This window comes from Cheilinus undulatus, linkage group 8 (genome assembly GCF_018320785.1).
Source record: "Cheilinus undulatus linkage group 8, ASM1832078v1, whole genome shotgun sequence".
In the NCBI taxonomy this organism is placed as follows: Eukaryota; Metazoa; Chordata; class Actinopteri; order Labriformes; family Labridae; genus Cheilinus; species Cheilinus undulatus.
The window spans coordinates 42,448,214-42,468,590 of record NC_054872.1 but is presented as its reverse complement, the minus strand read 5'-3'; the positions used below and the strand labels follow the sequence as shown (position 1 = coordinate 42,468,590).

At 38.4% G+C, this 20,377-nt stretch overlaps 1 protein-coding gene across 1 annotated transcript in view; it reads left to right on the top strand.

Moving 5' to 3' along the window:
* The first annotated feature begins 8,278 nt into the window (after nucleotides 1-8,278).
* paqr6 (progestin and adipoQ receptor family member VI) overlaps nucleotides 8,279-20,377 on the top strand; it is a 39,310-nt gene continuing 27,211 nt past the window's right edge. The window contains exon 1 of the mRNA XM_041792553.1: nucleotides 8,279-8,439. Coding sequence (XP_041648487.1) covers nucleotides 8,424-8,439 — 16 coding nt within the window. The 5' untranslated portion in view covers nucleotides 8,279-8,423. The remainder of the gene's footprint in view (nucleotides 8,440-20,377) is intronic.

Sequence of the window (20,377 nt, the reverse complement as noted above, 5' to 3'; positions counted from 1 at the left end):
ACTGCTACTTTTAATTTTAGGATTACTATATTAGTTTTAGTCGAATTTAGTTATTTCTGCCATCATAGCAAGGGCATCCAAACTATGGCCTGGGGGCCAAATGTGGCCCACAAGCCATTTTTGACTGGCCCTAAACAAATTCTTTAAATTAAATGAAATATGGCCCACATTAGAGCATGGAGCTTGACTAGACTTTATTATTCTTCTTAGTTTCAGCACAAAGCAGTGCTACCATGCTAATTCTGTAAACAAACATTTTGACAAGATGAATTTGTTCTTGTGTATTTTTTTATGACTAAACTGAGACAACGCTGTAGATGGTAAATATACTGGCACCCAATAATAACAGTATCTTGATTTGTACCATCTTGATGGATCACAACAGCAAATAGCAGCACCAATGACTTACTAGGGACTGAAATCTGATTAGCCATCCAAAACTCCTTAAAATGATTGGCAATTTGCCTTGTCAGTCATTTCAGTGTGCTCAATTACTAAGCATATCTTAACCTACAATAGACTGGTTTTACAAACTTTACTATCCTCAAGATAAGGTATATGAAAGTGACCCCACCACTCCTCTGTAGGTGGCCCCCAATGGAAAAAGTTTGGCCACCCCTACATTATAGTGTTAGTCAACAAGAGCTGGTGTCCCAGCTCTCTGCAGCTGAAAGACAGAAGAGCTACAGACATATTGTATTTTGTTAGATTTACCCACAGTGGAGAAATGTAATTCATTTTAAATGTCCAATGAAAACTAAAAATTAATGGGTAAATAACCAACACAAGAGGTCCGGCATGCAGTAACCTTATGCAAATATGAGAGCATTACAGACTTTCCTTTTCCTGTGCAAATGCACCACACCAAACTCTGACATCGGGGGGTGATTCACAAATTACCAGAGGCCAATAGGTAATACTTGGCCCCATGTGAAAAGCACTTTAGTCTCGTCTTTCTCATGGAATAAAGGAAGTCAGACATTTTTGGTCATAGTTTTAGTTGATGAAGTTAACAGTGAGTGACAGTATAGATGAAATACAAGTTATCAATCAGTGTTACAGTGATAAACTGATTCATTTACTGATTTACTCCTTTCAGAGTAGAGAGAGGACCAAAACAAATGCTCTCTTCAGACATGCCTCACTCATCCCTCAGGCCCATCCCCTTATCCAGTTCACCTGCAAGTGTCTGTGAGATGGAGAGTGGCAGTCATGTACCGATAAACATCTGAAAACAAATCCTGCAATCATTTCTAAGTTACAATATGCACCTCAGAGTTGACTCTGTTATACCCGTTTGTCTTTTTAGGCCTCTTGCCTGGTGACAGCCCAGGATCAGCTCCAGCAGTGACCAGTGACCCCAAACAGGACCAGTGGCTGTAGATAATGGATAAAAAAAATTCATGGATATTTCAGATGACTTTAAACTGAATGTATTTAAGTTTGTTCTGTTGGATGTGCAAAACAAGCATATCAGATTTGCTGTCACGAAAATCGTTTTTCACTACTATGTGACTGAAAAAACGACCAACTGAGTAAAAAATGCAAGAATTGAGAAAATAATTGCCTCAACTTGCCCTGAATCCAAAGTCCAACCCTGGGTGACCTGACCTCTTGTGTCCTTGTGTGATGGCTCTTTTCACACGCCTCTTCTCTCTAACTAGGTCTCCTGTGCCATTCTTTCACTATTTTTTCTTCTATCTCTCGTGTCCCTCTCTGTCCTGGGCCCCTTGCCCACCTCTGACCGAGCACACAGAATAACCAATCCACTGGCAGCCCGGTCAGTGCCACCCCAACAGAAGACGCCTGGCACTGGTGCTGCTGGCCCAGTTTCTGCTGGGTAAGGGGGTTGTGAAAACCTCGCTGACCCAAGGCAGTCCTCTTTCGCTGCGGGTCCATGAAGCTGTGAGGCTGCAGGGACTCCAGACAGGACGGATTGGGCTGCTGGGACAGGATGAGAGTTTTAAACACAGAGAAAACCCATTAGTCAGATTTATACCTCCTGTAGAATTGTCTGTGATCTGTCGGGGCGATGTCCATGCAGCGGTCTGTGCTCGCTGTGGGGAAGTGTCTCGCCTGCCTCGAGTTCATGCGTAAGTAACATCTTGATGTTTGTCTTTTTAGGGGTGGATTTAGACTTATTTTCTTGCCTCACATCTCTTGTAAATTGTTCTGCATTTGGTTGAGAATGAGTTTGCTCTTATGGTAATGATGCTGGGGCTCTTACCCTCTCTGTTTTGTCTTCTGAGTGTGAAAAACTGGCCTTTTTTGCCACATCCAATGGAAAAAAGTCCCAGCCCTGAGGGTGGGATTTCAACATTGGGGGTGCAGCAGTGTTTGTACTTGGCTGCTGCAGGAATGTGCAGGGGAAAAGAGGAGGAGGGGTGCTGTTTGGTACATTAGGGACAGGCCCTATAGGGAGAAAATGATGGAATTATAAGTTCTCTGTTCCCAGAAAATTGATTTCTTCGTCATTTTTTTCCCTCCTCTGCGCTCTGGAAACCATCTGAGCTGACAATGATCCCATCGGACAGACACAGCTGAAAGGTCAGACCAGTTTTCTGCCTGTCCTGCCGGAACCTGTGCTAGTTTGACAGCAGCTTTTCATCATAGCAGCACAGTTACACTGACCGTGACTCAATGTTCATTTGTCTTTCTAGGAACTGTCTAATGTTTCAGTTAACCCACTCCCCTTCCTCTCGTAAAGAGACCCTTGGGGGTTTTACTTGTAGGTCACTCCCATTCAGAGGAACAGAGTGTGCCTTTGCCAGAAGTTACTTGTGAAACACTGAGATATATCAGCCATGTTTCTAACCTTAGAACAACAAACACTTGTAGATAATAAGGAAGCCTATCGCAAGTCTCTTGTGTACTGTGACGAAGTTTGTGTGCACTTAAGCTGTTTGAGCATCCTGAGTCAATCCTTGTTTACTCGTCTCCATCTGGCATACAAATAGGATGCTAATATCGATCATAACTATTATTATAAGATAAAATATTACTGGAGAGACATTTTTGCACTTTTGCTGCTTAAAATCCCTTCTACTGTTTAAAGTTGCCTTATGTAAGCAGTTTAATCTGCTTACCCAGTCTGCAAACCAAGTCATCACATGAAAAAGAAACTTTATTCTAGTACATTTTAAGGCACTCATGCCTAATTTAAAATACAAGCAATATGCTAATAATGTTTTTTAATCAAAAGAACAATTTTCTAAATCCACGTTAGAAAGTTTCTTACATAAATAAGACAAAACAAAGATTCAAGTCATAAAATCAAGGACAACAAAAAAGGGGTCACCAACACTTCAATGATTAATACAATCAAGACAAGAATGCAAAATAGGATGCTTCGTTGTTGTCAATTATGAGCAATGATGTGTCTTGTTGGAGGAATACATTTACATAGAACTATTTTTAAAAACATAAAGCACAATAAAGACATAAGGAAACTAAAATAATAAAAGATTTATTGACAGAACTTCATTAAAATAAGAAGGTAAAGGTTGTTCAATAGAGTGCATGTATGAGGTGGCATGCTGACTTCAAAGTGTCCTTCCTGAATGAGATATTACACAGCAACTGTAACGAATGATGTTTCTAAAATGTTTTCATTTGCACAGTGAAATCAGGAAAAGCTCTTGATAAAAGCATGGTTTAAGAAGAGATTTAAAAGCAGTCAGATCCTGCTGTGTCAGTATTACTTTTTTCTGTTACAGCAGGATATATACAGGAAATCTGACCTTAAATGTAATACATTTTAATGCCTCTTTCAATACACTAGTCATACATTTTAAAGCTCTATTGCATCTACAATCTCTAGTTTCATATTGGCCACTTTATTGGGAACACCTTGCCGGTACCAGGTTGCCCCCTCTTTCTCCTTCAGATCTGCCTTACTTCTTCATTGCATAGTTTCAACAAGGTGTTGGAAACATTTCTCTGAGATGTTGGTCCATATTTACATGATGATATCACACAGTTGCTGCAGATGTTTCAGCTGTACATGCATGATGCAAATCTCCCGTTCCACCACATCTTATCTCAGAGTCTCATTTACGAAGCAAATTAGGCTACTCATCTCCAAGCGCCATCACCACCATGAAGTTTGGTAGCTTTGTACAGTTTGCTCTTGTCTTGTGTAGAACTGTGGAGCTGAGCCACAGTCATACACAAAACAAGTCAAGCTAGGGCTGAGCAGAGCTCCCTTGAGATCTGACTGGCTAACTTTAACACATGGAAGGAGAGGTGTATAATTGTCGACACTCCTGTTCTTTAATGTCTGCAATCAGCAATCACAATGGAATTAGGGCTGTTAAAAGATCTTTTTTGTATAATTCCTGCAGTTAATTGTGATTAATCACATCCTTTTTATTGCATTTTTAAATTCCACTATTTTGCAATTTTGTAATTGTCTTTCTGTTTTGATACAGAAGGGCTTTAATAAGTATCATAATATGAACTTTACCACATTAAAAGGAATTTGTTACGGATCTTAAAGGAAATAACAGGAAAATAAAAAGGTAAATGTTTGGCCAGATAATTTTTAAATTACTTTTGACTTGTCACTGAGCTGTCTGTGAGTTAAAGTGAAATGAGACAGAAGAGGCAGTGCTGGACCTATTTTATATTACTGTGGCTGCAGAGAGATGCTGACATGGCTTAAACAAAGTGTGTTGAAAGGGACAATAAAGCATAAGATTAATCGTGATTAAAAAGACCTAGTGCACTAATTGTGAACCTTGAAAAATCAGAATTAACTTGATTAATCCTGACAGTCCTAAACAGAATACAACACTTAAGGCTGTAACAACCAGGCCCCTGCCTATATGTAGACTATGCATGGCACGTAGGGCCTCATGCATATACAACGTTGACCAAACTTAAACTTTACCTGGCCATCATACATATGTAAATTAACTCTAAAGATATCTATTTTTGGATAATGATGCCATCTGTGATCAATTAAGTGTGCAGAAAATTTGCAGCACAAAACTCTCATCATGTCTGTCATCCATTATTCTGCAACCTCACTTTTCAAATGTTAACTTCTACCATTGTTTAGTTTGAGAATTTATGATAAAACTACACAGTTTCCGTGATGGTTCTAGTCAGGTATTAACTGACATCATCAAACTTCTTTGTGCAGATCAGCTGTTTTAAAATAAGATCACCGGTGAAAATGAAAAAAGATGATGTGTTTGTTAAGGCGATTTAATAAAAGAAAGGCTACTGATGATAACACTGAAGCAGAAGGGTTAGGGTTAGGGTTGGAGGTGAGGGGTTGCTCATATCAGAGTCTGCTTAGGGCCTCACTTTGGCCAGGAGCGGCCCTGGTAACAACCCAGTGTTTATATGACAATTTCATATTGAAGTCAAACTTATAATCTGCTTAAAAGCACATAATTTATATTGCTGCAGTTTAACTATGTAGTATTCAATGTGATCTGTCAGTTAAATATTGACGTACAGTGAAATACTTATTAAGTCACTGCAACAATCATACTCTAATAACCTATTGTATAATAAGATTATAGTCTCAGGAGGCCATGCTGCAAAGTCAGGACTTCTTGTTTAATCTTCAAGTTTATTATTTTGGTAATACTTCATTTTACACATGAAAAATTTCAGAAAAGGGCCATTATTATTGTCTGTGCAGTACTGGAGTACTTTTCCAGCATTCATGACTGATAGTTTCAATTGTGATGTATATGACTTAATTTGTTAATGGCTTTTGAAGTAAGCAAGTTTTCTAGTTAGAGAAAGCAACATATCTACTGACTAAAAGTGTTTAAAGTGTTTTCAGCCTTGATTCTTCCTGCCAGCATTTTAAACTTTCACTGGAAACCAGCAGTCTTGTTTGTGTCCTAAACCTGATAACATATAACCATTGAACATCAAGAAAAACAAGACGGTATCAAGAGGGCTCAGGAACATGCAAAGCAGAAATTTAAGCAAGCAACAGCTAGTGCAGAGGTCGTAAATTACAGCATTGTTTTTTTTATTCCTGAACGCAGCTGTACTTTCCCACCAACTGTAAACAGGAGAGCTTATTTTACTGTCACACAAGAAGAGGCCGCCCCAATCCCTCGAAATTTTCCCTATGAGACAATAAGGTTTTATTTCTTTTAGCTGATACACCGTGCTATTTTAGGACCACTGAGTAATATGCATGCAGATGGATTTGATTTGGGAGTTATTAGGGTGTGTCATTGGTTCGGGACATTAATTAAATTTTACCCTGAAGATGATGCAATGTTTCATTTGATATTCTGAAGAAATACTAGTGAAATGGATGCCTTCTTGCCAAGAACATTAACACAAAGTTTTGGAAGTTTAGATGTGGTATTTATAGTTACTATGATCAAACAAACAGACTCTGTCACTCAGTGAAACAATCAGAGGAGGGCTGGGGTCACTGAACTTCAACCAAATAGTTGAAATAGTTGTGTGAAGTGCTGCTTTAGTTAGAGCTTGTTTTGAATGAGTGAAAGTGAAACATCTTTTGTTGTCCCTGAAGTGTTTCATGTAACGCTGCTCTTAAATAATGAGGAAAAAAACAGCCTTTTTAGAAGTATGATTAGATAAATGGTTTAACTGCAATATAGTGGAGGTTTGTGCTGTGCTGAATAAAACAGGAAGTTCTCTCTAGTGGTTTGGACTAAGGAGTATCCCCACAGCTTCACATGACGGCTCACATTCATCAAAATCATGTGAGTCTAGGAGTATGTCAGAGGCAACTGGACTTAACGTAACCTCAAGGAGTTATCCAAGAGCATGAAGCAGTTTCACAGTGTCAGGATGAGTAACTTCCTTAATTTAACCATCATGTCTGAATGACATCACTGCTAGATAGCTGTCAAGGGTCAATGCACTGTGTTTAAAGCACGTTAGTATTGTGGCATTATGGTGCTGTTTCTTCCAGAGATCAGGATGTGCAACACAAATGCATCCAGTCCAAACCCTACAAAAAAGACAACAGCACAGCTGCATGACAAAAATGACACCGCAACAACCCAAACCTGAAAACACAAATCAAAAAAAGCCACAATATGGCTTTTTCATTCATGTTGCAGTCATGTGTATTCCTGTTCCTGCTATTTACAAACAGTATGTCTTGTGGTTTGTTGTGGCTTTTTCCTTTTGTGTTGTTGCTATTTGTGTCATGTTGTGGCGTTTGAATCCATTTTTTTTGTGTTCCATTTGCAGAGCATTTTCATATGCATTTGTCTGACACCCCTCGGTCACCATAGTCCTCTTTTAGTCAAGATTTAAACAGCTACTTAATGGCTACCAAAGGAAAAATCCATGTGACACAGCCAGAAATACCCAAAGGTAAAATGAGCCACCAATGAGTCTTTGAAAAAAAAAGGTGACCAAAGCTAATCTTGAAGCTCTGATGAGGGCAAGCAGGCCAAAATGTTAGCATGCTTGTTTATGGCTGAGATAAGTTGTCGACAATGATATAAATCGGTTATCTTTGGGCTTACGACGGACGTTTTTTTTTTTTATATGACTTTTTTTTTTCAAATATGAGGGGGTGCATCTTTGAAAACATATTAGATAAATCCATTTGATTTCTTTAGGTGCTTTTTTGAAGTTGCCGTTTATAGAAATTCCTTAGATTATTTTAACAGATTGGTAATGACATTTGAGAAGCATCTAGCTGCAGACCTCTACGGTGGGCGTTTTGGGTTTTTCCTTATTTTGTGGTGTTTTATTTTTAATTTTATCCCCCTCCTCCTAACCCAAACCTTTAGGGTTTGGATGCCTAACCCTCTTTGGGTTTTCCTTAGTTTGTGGTGTGTTAAATCAAAACATATCCCCCTCATTAAATTTTCTCACACTGCATCAGGGACCCAAAATGCTTTGCATGTGGCTCCCGCCCACTGGAGGCAAAAGCTGCAATGCATCTGCACTTTTAAAACAGCTTTTCACTATCAATACATGAAATTAAAAAAATGAAACTTTAGTTTAGTGTTAAGTACTTCCACCTTATGGGGTTCAATTTTTAATAAAGACACCTCAATTAGAATAAAAGCAGGCAACAGACGTGGGTGTAGCACAACGCCCTGGAATGAGTATTTGACAGATTTTGTGTTCCAACCGCCATTTCTGCTCCACTATATCTATTAACGTCTTCATAACTTTCATCACCTACTGCTCTCATGTCATCAGTAGCGCGCGCCCAGCCGTTGAACACACATGGCTGGTGTTGTTGTTGCTACAGTGATCCACGTGAGCACCGAGCAGCGCTTCTGACTGGCTCGCGTGGGACAAGAGAAAAAGGAGGCTGTGGACTCTCGACACAATTACAAAACGAGGAGAGGAGAAAGGAAAGACAACCAGGCGTGGGTTGTCACACAATAACGGTTGTTCTCCTTTTCTAAACGGAGTGAGACGCAGAGGAATCCATCGCCCTCCGCATGCCCGAGGGTCGCGGTAAGTCGACAAACTACAAATCTTCGCGCGACTTAAACGCGAAGGTGATGTTTTCCTCCGCGTTCGTCGCTCCATTGTTGAAGCGAAGTTTTGAGTCGTTTCAGCAGATGATGTTCATTTTTTTGACGGTCTTCTGCTGTACCAGAAACTTGTTTAGCTTTAAAGGTAGTTTTAACACATGCTTGGAAAGTGGTGTTTAACGTGAAGAGCCAAAGTAAGTGGGGATGAACACGCACATGGGGCTGAAGGATTGAGACATTCCAAGTCATTCTGAGAATTGGCTGCATGTGACCAGCGTGTTTTCCTGAAGGGTTGCTCTGGAGATATCCCTTTGAAAAATACGCTAGCATGATGGTCGTTATTTTTTCCAACTTGGAGATGTTTTGAGTTTTCCATATTTTGAGCAGTTGCTCCATGGACAGAGAAATTCTCTTTTTCCAGCTTGTTCAGTGCATGTGGACTTCATAGCCTTGACATTTATAATTTACATGTTTGTCACCCTCCAAACCTGCAGCCATAGATATTTTATTGGCAAGCATTTATTAATTAACAATTAATCAGTCATCAATCAGTCAGCTGTGGTAGCCCTAAGCGGACATGCATCCTTATATTTTGTTTTAGCCAATTTTCCCACGATAACAAGTAATTACTAGTTGTTTTCTTAATATCTTGACTTATTAGTTTTGTTATCTTAAAATAACAATGCTTGTTTTCCTGTGATAACAAGTTAATGTCTTAAGATAAGAGCCAAAATTAACGTATTTTCATGGGAAAACTAGCTCTGTTTTCCAGAGTAAACAATGTAAACGGTGAGATCTCAAGAGAACAACCAAAATATAGGCCACTCTTAAACATGGGGAAACAGAGTTCAAGAAAATATATAAATTCATGCCCTAGGGCTTCCGTAATCAACAAGACATAGTAGAAGAAGATACACCGGTGAATTACTTGAACATCTCTGTCATCTAGGGATGCTCATTAGCAAATAATTTGATTTCACATCCAAATGCAAACTCTAATTTAAGTAAACGTACTGTAAACCATATTTACATGCTGGCAGTGCTGGCCTTTGACCCTCTTAGCAGGTTAACATCAACATTCCTGTGCTGAATTTTGTTACCAACTGCTGTGGTTTTATGTGAATTTAATCTGGCACAGCCTCCAGATTACTTCATCCCCATCTTCTAGATCAAAAAAGAGCAAATTGAATTGTTCCCATGAGATAAAGGTTATAATAGTCTTGGATTTTTCATTAGGTTTTATTTTCATTTTGTTTTTACTTTCTGTTTTTGATTTCAGTTTAGTTTTATTAGTTTTTACTGCTGATTTCTTTGTTGGTTTTTTATTCGGATTTTTATTTTCCAAAATACTTTGTTTTAGTTTAGTTTGTATTAGTTTTAGTGTTAGTTTTATCAGACACTCATCAGGAGTAAGACACAAAAGTGCCTGACAGAGGGAACATCATACATTTTTAAAAGCATTCAAAAAGTCTACTCTTTACTTTCCATTTTATTCAGTTTGTGTTCATATTCAACTCAAGACATTTTTTTAACGTCTTTTCCTATCATATCAGGGCATTTTAAAGTCCTCAGGCTTAGCTGTATATGTCAGGAAGCATGCTGCTGTAAAAGACTAAAACTAAGGATATTTTGTAAGCACACAATACAGTTTTAGTTAGTTTTTTTTCCTAATGCCTGGTTTTTATTAGGGCTGAACCATTTGGGAAAATAATTGCGATTTTTTTCTCCAGTATTGTGATTGTGATGTAATATGTGATTATTTGTAGGTTCGTCATCTTATATATTATTCACCAAACATAAGCATACATTATTCTACATTATAATTAACACAATATTAGAAAAAATATCTAGGCTAATTGGGAATATGGCTCTTATAGCAAATTTGATATCGATAGCTATACTGAAGGGATAATAATTTTTTAATGTTATTCTCATTTAAATTAAGAAAATCATATACACAAACAAAAAAAGTAGGATTTTAGTGAACTTTTCTGAAAAAAGGACACTTGTATATATGTATGATGTGTAGGGCATGAAATCTCTGCTGCAAAAAAATTGTATCAAATTGGTATTTTGACACATTTCAAAATATTGCAGTGTCTGCGATTTGAAAACTGCAGCAGACCATATCTAATTAATTGCCCAGCCCTAATTTTTATTTAGTTTCAGTTTGCTAAAATGATTTTTAAATTTTAGTTTTAGTAATTTAGTTAGGTCTAGTTAATTATAATAATAACCTTGCACGAGATGCTATCAGTGCTATTAGTTCATCATTGTTTACTTCAAATTAAAGAGCATACGGCCGCAAGGCAGTAGATATTGAGAGCAGCTACAGGGGCTTCTAGTGGCAGGTGGCTGCATTACACTTAACTGGGATTGTTAGTCAAAACAGATAACCAAACATAACGACATAGTTTAACTGACTCCCAATTCTGGTGAGGACTACCAAGGGATCCCACTTTAACTGTTTAGCTGGCTAATCCCTAATATTGGCCAATATCCGCTCTGTCAACCAACATCAGCCTCTTGCAAATAATATGGCATGAATAGATATAAGAATCTGATGTTTCTCTGTTGCATACAAACAATTAAATTCTACCACCTGGTACATCAAACTGCTGAATCAAATAAGAGATTTTTAACTGGGTAAAGGAAGTCATCTGTTTGAAAACCTGGTCAAATGTAGGAAATGTTGATATAGTGATGGAAAAAAAACACTGGTATATCAGTATTGGCAATTGGCAGGCAACTAAAGTGTTGTTTTAAACATTGGTATCAGCCCTAATTTTCAATATGGCTCATTTTATGTCAGGGATGCATAATATTATCTGTGTGTCAGTATCAGAAGATAGAAACATTTTTGCCAATATTTAAAACCAATCTACTAGCTTTAAATATCAGTTGTTAGTACAAATGTGTTTGTAGAGTGTTATGCAGGACCAACAGACCTACATCGGCTGACATTTTTTCTTTGTTCATCTGTATTCATTAAAATATACATTTTTTTTTTAAGTATCCAAATTTTAGGTCTGAACTACATTTATTTATGATAGAGATATTGGCTGAATGAATTAATGGCACCAGCTTTTAGAATCTAGGCAATTTAATATAGTAAATTTTAATATTTGCAATATTTTTTATTTGAACTTGACTGATATATGAACAGAAGATGCTATCTTGCTCTTATTTAGGCTTAGGGTATGTTAATAGGTGTCAGTGTGGGTTTTCTGGTGTGTGTCAACATAAACTTGTGTTTACGCACATGCAAAGAAGGAAAACAGTGCTTGGAGTGCTTTAGCAATGGTGCAGTGACGTAATTTGTACAGCAAAGCCTACTCCGAGTCCATAGCTATTAGTACTCTGTTAAGTAGGCTACTCCCTTATAATGTTATTTTTTAAACTAGAAAGCCTTAACTGTACCATAAAGCTTGATATAAATGTGCAAAACTGAGAATCCCCAGACCATAAAAAAATGGTTAGTCAAGAAAGTACCTTGCTACTTCTTCAATGCACAGCTTTCTTTAAACTACATCTACTAACCTATATATATATATAGCAAACAGTCCAGGAAAAACAAGAACTTCCTGAATATGAACATGATTATTGCATGCTGTCAGCATGCTGTAGTAAAGGAATGAAGTGGGGAGGAGGGGGTTTGGGATAACAAACATGCCATGGGGGATGCAGGTTAAGTGTGCACATGTTCTCACAAAGCCAGTTTAGTCTTTCTGCTCACGTTTTATATTCATGACCTTAGACTGTGTTAGTAACAAGTCTAACCTGGTTTCTATTTGACGTTCATTCCCTTTTATTTGCCCACAGAATACCACCAGTCTCATGGAAACAGAGCTGGGTGTTTGCTTGTACAAAGACTTTGGCGTTGTCTTTATACAAACCTACTTTTGAAAGTTTGGAAGTGCTCCTATTCTATCTTTTTCTTTCTTCTTTATTTAATCATTGTACTCTGTGATGGCGAGGACGTGACAGCTAGACTTCCTCTTATCCATTGTGATCTGTAAGTGCACATAGTGGCCGGGTTACATAACCCCTCTGTCGTTTGATGTTACATGGAGACTCTTACCAGGAAAAGGGGCTGACCAAAGAGGAACACCTTTTTTGAAAAACATTCCAGCAAGACCTGAGATTTAAAAGTTAAAAGAAAAAAGGGAAGTTATGTAAAACAGGTCTTGTGACAGGGATAAGTGTATGTTCCTGTAAGCAGGGTGACCCTAATAAACAGTGCTACACAACAGCAACCTCAAATATAAATATTCCATCTGATGCTGTAAGAGACTCTAGTTTGCTTAGGAGTGATTTATTTATTCATTACGAAGCATTGTGAAATATAGCCCCAAAAAAATCTCCTAAACAGCTAATGGGACCAAAACCCAAAGACTGTGAATTTTAATTAATTGTAGATCAAAAGAATTCAACAGTTCAGAACAGATGAAATAAGAAATTTGTGATTTTTGGAGCTTAAATGCAATATTAGTTATTTTCTATATATATTTGACAGAAACAAATGCATAACTGGCTTTCAAACCACGTTTGATTCCTTTTTAGATCTGATTGGTTTATCAATTAGGACAAATATTTTTAAGTCAGTTGAGAACACTGAAATGCACAACAGTATTTAGCCTCGCTACAGCTTTGAGAAAAACCTTCCCTTCAAAGAGCCGGAATCTCGAGACTCATGTTGACAGCTCCAACTGTTGAATACCCCATAAAAAAGTAACTTGAAGAGTGATGGGATGAATGTTCTGTCTGCCAAATTTAGATCAACCAATAAGAGAAAAAACATCTGAAGCAGTAGGTGTGAACTGCCCTGGGGAGGAAACTACATAACATGCTTGACATTGTTCACCATCAGAGGAGCCAGCTGGTAGATTAAATCTTTTCGAAGCTGGTCGGGAGAAGAGTACCAATATATATTTCCCTCCAAGAAAAGCTTTTGGCATGGTTCTTTAGGTTTTAGAGTTTTATTATCAGATTCCCTTAGGTATAAATGGGTTTGGAGTAGAGCCCGACTGGTATGGGATTTTAGGGGCCGATGCCGATACTGATATTTCAGGCTAAAAAAAGCAGATATATCAACCGATATCCGATATATTGGCTGATAACCGATATTTTGGCCGATATATGAAATAAGAACATTGATATACACAGGATATATACTGTACATGAACACAAATGTGGACATGTGAATTAACAGTTGAATTTATCTTTATTTCACAAAGATGCAACTTAGACGTCATTAAAATGCTGTATAATAGCGTTTTAATGTTTTTAAATCCGTCAGGCTCTAGTTTGGAGGACTGTTCTCCAGTTCTGATGAAATTGCCGCTATAGCTACATCCATGCTAACCCCTTTCCCATTACCATTGTTTAGAGGCCTGAAGTCCAACTCAACCATCCCTGCGTCTACTGCCTCTTTCTCCTCAAATGACAGTAACTGATTCAGCCAGTCAGAGCATGTGTTTCGGCTTGAAGCTTTATAAAATTGCCTCAGTTATGTGAATGTAATACCTGATGGCAGAAAGCTAATTTGGCAAACTCATCTGCTTTGTGAGGCTGGGTTATATCCATTGTGTTCAGAGCATATGTTGTTTCATTTTAGAAATTTGAAAATCATAAAAGTCATGATAGTGCTAAAAGAATCAGTATGGCTAGATATTGTCATGTGGTCTTTGCCGATATGCGTATCAATCCAGATGTTACAGAATCACAGTTCTAAAATACACATCCTATATGCCGCATTTAACAAAAACGCCAACAGATGGCAGCAGATGCTAAATGGCATGATGCAGCGCACATCTTGCACTAAAACAAGTTAGAAGATAACCTGACATGCCAGATGGATTCGTTTCACACATCCATCTGGGAAAGCTTCAATAGGAAATGTTTGGGAAAAGGCAGAGGCTTTGAAAAAAACTCGGAGTGTGATTGGAAGAACGTTCTATCTGTCACATCTCTATGGGCCAATAAGAGCAACAAAACATGTGACGTAGCAGCTATCGAGCTGTGTGTGTGCAGCTACGGGGAATAATGCGAAGCGTGGCGACTATAGACATGTAAGTACTCGAATTTTGTCGTTTTTGAAAAGAAAACAACTCACTGCTGTTCTTTGTTCTTCTTTAAACTTAAGAATTGTTGTCAAGTTCTGATAAAACTTACACTTTGGCAGCATCCACGCTAAGCTCTTCTGGCATAATTGCACCGGCCTCTTGCTGCTGCTTATTTACGTCACGACTCTGCCGTGCCTGAAAGTACTGCCCCTCATCTCTGATTGGTCCTGTCACTTTCTAACTGGGCCCAAACGGTTCAGATGGGAGCTTAACAAGATGGATGCGCCAGTGAAAAACAAGGAAATGGGCGTATCCATCTGCTTTGCCAGGTTAGTTAGAAGGGGTACTCACTCTCATAACATGGATCATCGTGTCTGTCTACTGCCAGCAGGTTTAAAGCAAAGATGCTGGACTGTTTCAGGTCTCTTCAAACACCAAAAAGTCAGGAGTTGGCTGTGAGTCATGCAAACTGGGTAATAAACAAGGTAAAACACTGCAGCAACACCAGTTTTCATCAACACATTACACCAGGCTAATTATCATTTAGCACCAACAGTTAGGCTCACTGGGCTAATAAGTGTCAATCCAACCTGTAAAGTCAAAATTCTCCCCAATTGCTAAATGGGATCAGGAGATCATAAGAAGCTTACTGCTTCAATTGTAAGGACCAAACAGTGCTCATAACCAAGGCTTCAGACAGCGGTTTAAGAAGTCACACTGTTTAGTCCCCACTCATTGGTTCATTGGAGAACAATGCTGTTTTATGTGGATGTAAATCAAGAAGTGATCCTTATAAATGCAAGTGGATTACAGTACTATATTAATTTACTTGGCTCTCTAAGGATGTGATTTTTTTTTTTTTTTTTTTAGTGTAGGATCCATAGAATGATGGCTTTTCTTGTATTGTCTAAAATCAAGAATGGCAGCGACAGTAAATGTTGTGTGGAGTATGTTTATTGAGACATGCTTATCATTCCAAATGAATGTACATCACAATATGTATTGTACCACAGCCTCTATGTCGTGATGCACGTCGTATTCTGAGGCTGTGGGAAATTCCCAGCCCTAATCATACCGTTAAGTCTGACATTGCCAGTTGACTTCATCTGTCATATATTTCTGTTCAATGCTGATGTTCAAGGATGAGGCCAATTGTAATTCCCAGTTGTCACCCTGCCAAAGGCATCCAAATGATGAAGACTTTTATTTATCTACCTTGAAGAACCAGCTCTTCAATTGCTTTGCTCTCTGTCCTGTCTTCGCTATCAGGGAAAATAAACAGTTGGATGTAGCATGTTTGGGCATGTTGTCTCTGGTTGGTTCCCATGAGGGACCCTGAAAAAAAACACATTAGTACATCATCTCACATTCAGCAGATAGAATGTTGTAGATCATTGACTATCACTGTTTAACACAGCATGCCAAAATAATTTTTAAATAGAGAAGCTCAGGATGAAGTATTTCTCCTTTAAAAGAAGTAGTGCATGATTCAATGATGAATCTGCAGGTTGTATGTGCTCATATGTGGGTTTTTTTTGTCTCCTGATCTGAACATGTTTCAGCAGGACTGTAGTCTGCTCTGTTGCATGATTTGCATACCGGTTTGCAGCACATACATGCAGCACAGGGCATGCGTGTTCATCTGTGTGGGCTCCATACTCTCATTGTCAGCCTGAGGCCAATAAAGACGTTCATTGAGAAAGATCACATGTAGACATCACGAGTGAGTGGGAAAGAATTTCAGTTGTCAGAAAGAGAACAAAAAAAGGAAGGAAGTGTTGTTGGTTGGTATTTTTAAGATTGCTACATGACAGCAGGTAACAACAGCAGTCTGGAAGTGAAAGGATATTACAGATGTTCAGATCATGTGAGCAGTCTGTTATGATATCATGCATATCATTAGACTATTCTTCATTTCATGTTTGCAGAGTAAACACTCGGAAATGTATCAAAGTCACAATGCAAACACATAATAAACACTCTGTCACAACCTTTCAGGCAGAAGGTTTGAGAGACAAACTTGACATGAAATATTCTTCCTATGTGAAAGGCTACAGGTTTAATCATCCATCTGACTATATAATGTGTCAGATATTGTAAAATCAGTAAATATAGCATTCTTTTCTAGAAAAACATTTTGATAAAACTTGATTTACAAGCCTTTTGAGAAAGTAAAATAATTTCAAATTCTTTATTGTTTCTCAAATATCAAAACAAAGCTGAACTCCAGCATGGACTCACTCACTAACCTTTTTACCCCAGACAACCTGTCACACCGGGACACTGAATGGCTATAAATTACTGTGTCGAAGTTGTTTTTCTGATTATGTCCAGAAAACCTCAGACAGCTGTCAATGGTGCATGTTATCTCTGGAGGGAGGATGCATGAAAGATTTAATAAATCGCTTAAAACAAGGAGGCCTTGTCCCAGCTGAGGCTTTACAAGGGGAATAGCAACATGTTGGACACTTAGAGGTGAACTATTCCCATTTTAAAAGCTAAGATCAGAGTTTTGTGTTTTCTTGAGAAAGTGCTCTAACAACCATAAATACTTTGTGAATCATGTGTTGTAAACCATGGGAACTGTTCGCTGAATCTCAGGAGAGAAAGTGAGTTTTTCTGGCTGAATCAGTTTTCCAGTAAGTAAGGATGACCTCAGAAAAACGGGTGGGGTGAAGAGGAGCATGTTTTTAGTCAGTGGACGGTTGCATGATGCCTCATGTCAACACTGACTGCAATTCTTGAGAGCAGATTATTTTGTCTTATATACAGCCACAGATTGTGCAATTTTGTCTTGTGATCTTGAATGGTACATTTGTCCAATCTGAGCTTTTTATTTCTGTTTTGTGGCTTTCTCTGACTCAGAGCTGTAAAAACATTTAACCTCCATCAGTCTTTTTGTCTTACTTTTAGCAAGTTGTTGTGCTGAAGTGGTTTGGTGTTGGTTGTAGAGACTGTAAAAAAAGATGGAGGGCATGGCTGTTTAGAACTAGAATAACCTGGTGCTTGCATACCTCCCCGCCGGGAATGGTTGGACCAAGAAAAAAGGCTGGATAGTGTGATTCAAAGAAATCTTTTAAGGAAGAGATGAACATGAGGCCCAGTGACCTTTAACCCTCAAATTCTAATCAGGTCCAGGGTGGACTCTTGCTAAAAATATGAAAAAATCAGTCAGTGTTCTTAAGATATCACTTTAAAAAGCAAGGAATAAACATGTGGCCAAAGACCTTGACCCCTGACCCCCAAAATCTCATCAATTCACTCAAGCCATGGTGGACATATGTAAAATGCTATTTTAAGATTTGTTTTGGGGGGTTTTGCCTTTATTGGAGAGACAGGATTAAGGTTGGGTATTGTTTGGGTATTTTCCAATACCAGTGCTAATTTGATTCTTTTATATGGTGCCAGTGCCTAAATGGTGCTTATATCAATACTTTTTAGGAGAAAAAACTTGAACTTGAAAGTTAGCAGGAGAATGAAAGCTGTCTGGATATCATAAGTGATTTGCAGAAATATCTTTATGAGGTGTCAAACATGGGATATAAAGGAAACAGTTGTAATTTAACTCAAAAATCCCACAAATTCCAGAATGTGTTGGGTGGAAGGGTATCAGAAAGAAGTATTGATATCTGTCTTCTAATTTGGTCCAATAGGTATCAGGTGTGTTTGTACCGATACCATGTCCGTACTGGTTTTCGATACACGTCCCTAGAGAGGACAGTGGATAGAGTCAGAAACAGGGATGAGAGAGTGGGGAATGACGAGCTGTGAGAGAGCCACAGGCCGAACTTGAACTTAAGTTTACAAATAAGGTGACAAGGCCTGATGACTCAACTTGACCTATGACCTCCAACATCAAATCAAATCAAATCATCACTTAGTCATAGCTGACATTTGTGCAAATATTGAAGACGATCCCTAGGTTCCCTTAATGCCATGTCTGTTGAACAGAAGAAAAAACTTAACAAATATTAAAACTAAAGTCATTCTAATTTAAGAAAGTCAAAGTCTCCACTTAAAAAAGCACAATCATGTTCTTTTTTGGACTATACCACCTGAAGGGATCTTGGATTTTTCTGGTTGTGTTTTTGGTTAGCTGGAGGACTAGGCTACGTTAATCTGTGGCAGAGTCTTATTGTCTCTGGCTCCAAATGATGTCACCAGTGCCGTGTGTTTGGCTCCATTTTTGCACAACAGGAGGAGATGGAGTACGTCAGACATCTTTATACAGTCCTAAACTTGTGACACTGATTAAGTGATGTGTGAGTTTTGCATCTTGTACTTGATCCCACCATCTTCATCCCTTCAGACTTCTTTGTATCTATGTGACTGCATGTGTTTAAAGGGGAACCAAGGTTTTATTAAAATGTAGAGCATGTATAACTCTGTCATGTGGTTTTCACACAGCAGGTCAGGACAGGACTCACTTACATAGTTGCAGGGTCATGGAGAAGCTTCAACAGATAAACGTCTCCTGATGTCACTTTAAAGCAGAGTCCATGTTAGCAAGAATATTTTGGTGGGGGTTCATGTCTGCTGACTTTAAGTTAACTGTCAAAATTAAACATTAAAGCTTTCTCCAGTTCTTTTTCTCCTTAAAGACTGTACTCTGTTTTGACTTTACTCAGTTTAATAAGTTATAAGATAACCTTTCTAAACTTTACATGCTCAGATGTTCATATTCAAATCAGTTAGATAACATGCAAAGACAGTGCAATCTTTAATCAAATATTAAAATCATTGCCACCGAATAATGCTGATGATTTCAACTCAAATGAGCATTTCTCTTCACTGTGCAGCAAACTCAGTGGCCTTTCACAGCCATTGTCATCTGTGTAAGCTGTGCTGTGGTGTTTGTGCTCCAGTGTTTCCTACTCATGATGAATGCAGGATTTGTACTAGTGTGCATGCATGTCAGAGCTCTGGCTGTTTTTGCATGCTCCCCATGCAGCTTTCTGTGTGTCTGTGTGTGTGAAAGCGTGTGGAGGCTCATTTCCATCCAGAGCAGCGTGTAACAGTCATCCTTTGGCCCCTGTACTCTGAAGTCTTTCTCCTCCACAAAGCTCACTTTGTCACAGTGAACAGGCCGGGGCCTGCAGCTGGGCTGCAGTATGCCACGGTCCCCTCTTGTTGCTCATACACTGCCGAGGAGCCCCTCGCCCTGAGCAATGAGCTGTAATGACAGGAGAGACTCCAGGAAATGTTCTAACCTGTCTGTGAAAAAAATGTGCAAACTTAGCCTGACACCAGCTCTGCATTTAAGTCGAAAAGTTGACATTTCAAAGGAGTAGCATGTATGATTTAGAAGAATTTAATGATGTTTCACACATAATGTTCATAAGTGTGTTTGCATTAGGGTTATGAGTCACAGGGTAACTCATGATAGGAGATGGTACAACACATTAGGCCATGACAGTGTTTCTCAAAAGAAGAGGTCCAGGAGGTACCAGGGTTTATGGAAAGGGGGGAGGGGTGTTGAAACAAAAATGGAAAGCCACTAATATAATTTGTGATTTGACATTTTTAAATGTCTTTTGTTATAAGTCAGATATTATGATATCTTACCACTACATATTTAAATTGGTTTGCTGTTTTTCATTGCTAATGTTTCAATTTAACAAAATATCACACCACTCTAGCCAATCAGAATCAAGCAGTTGCTTTGAGTGACACTAAAATATGTGGTGATGCATCGGTACCGAGTACGGGTGCTTACATTTGGGCACACACTAATACCAAGTACAAGTATTGGTACTTAAATGATACCAAAACTGTTCTTGAATTTATTTTGAAGTTTGTTTTATTTTCATCAGATGTTCCTCATCACTCCGCTTGACAGTTTCTTAGTGCATA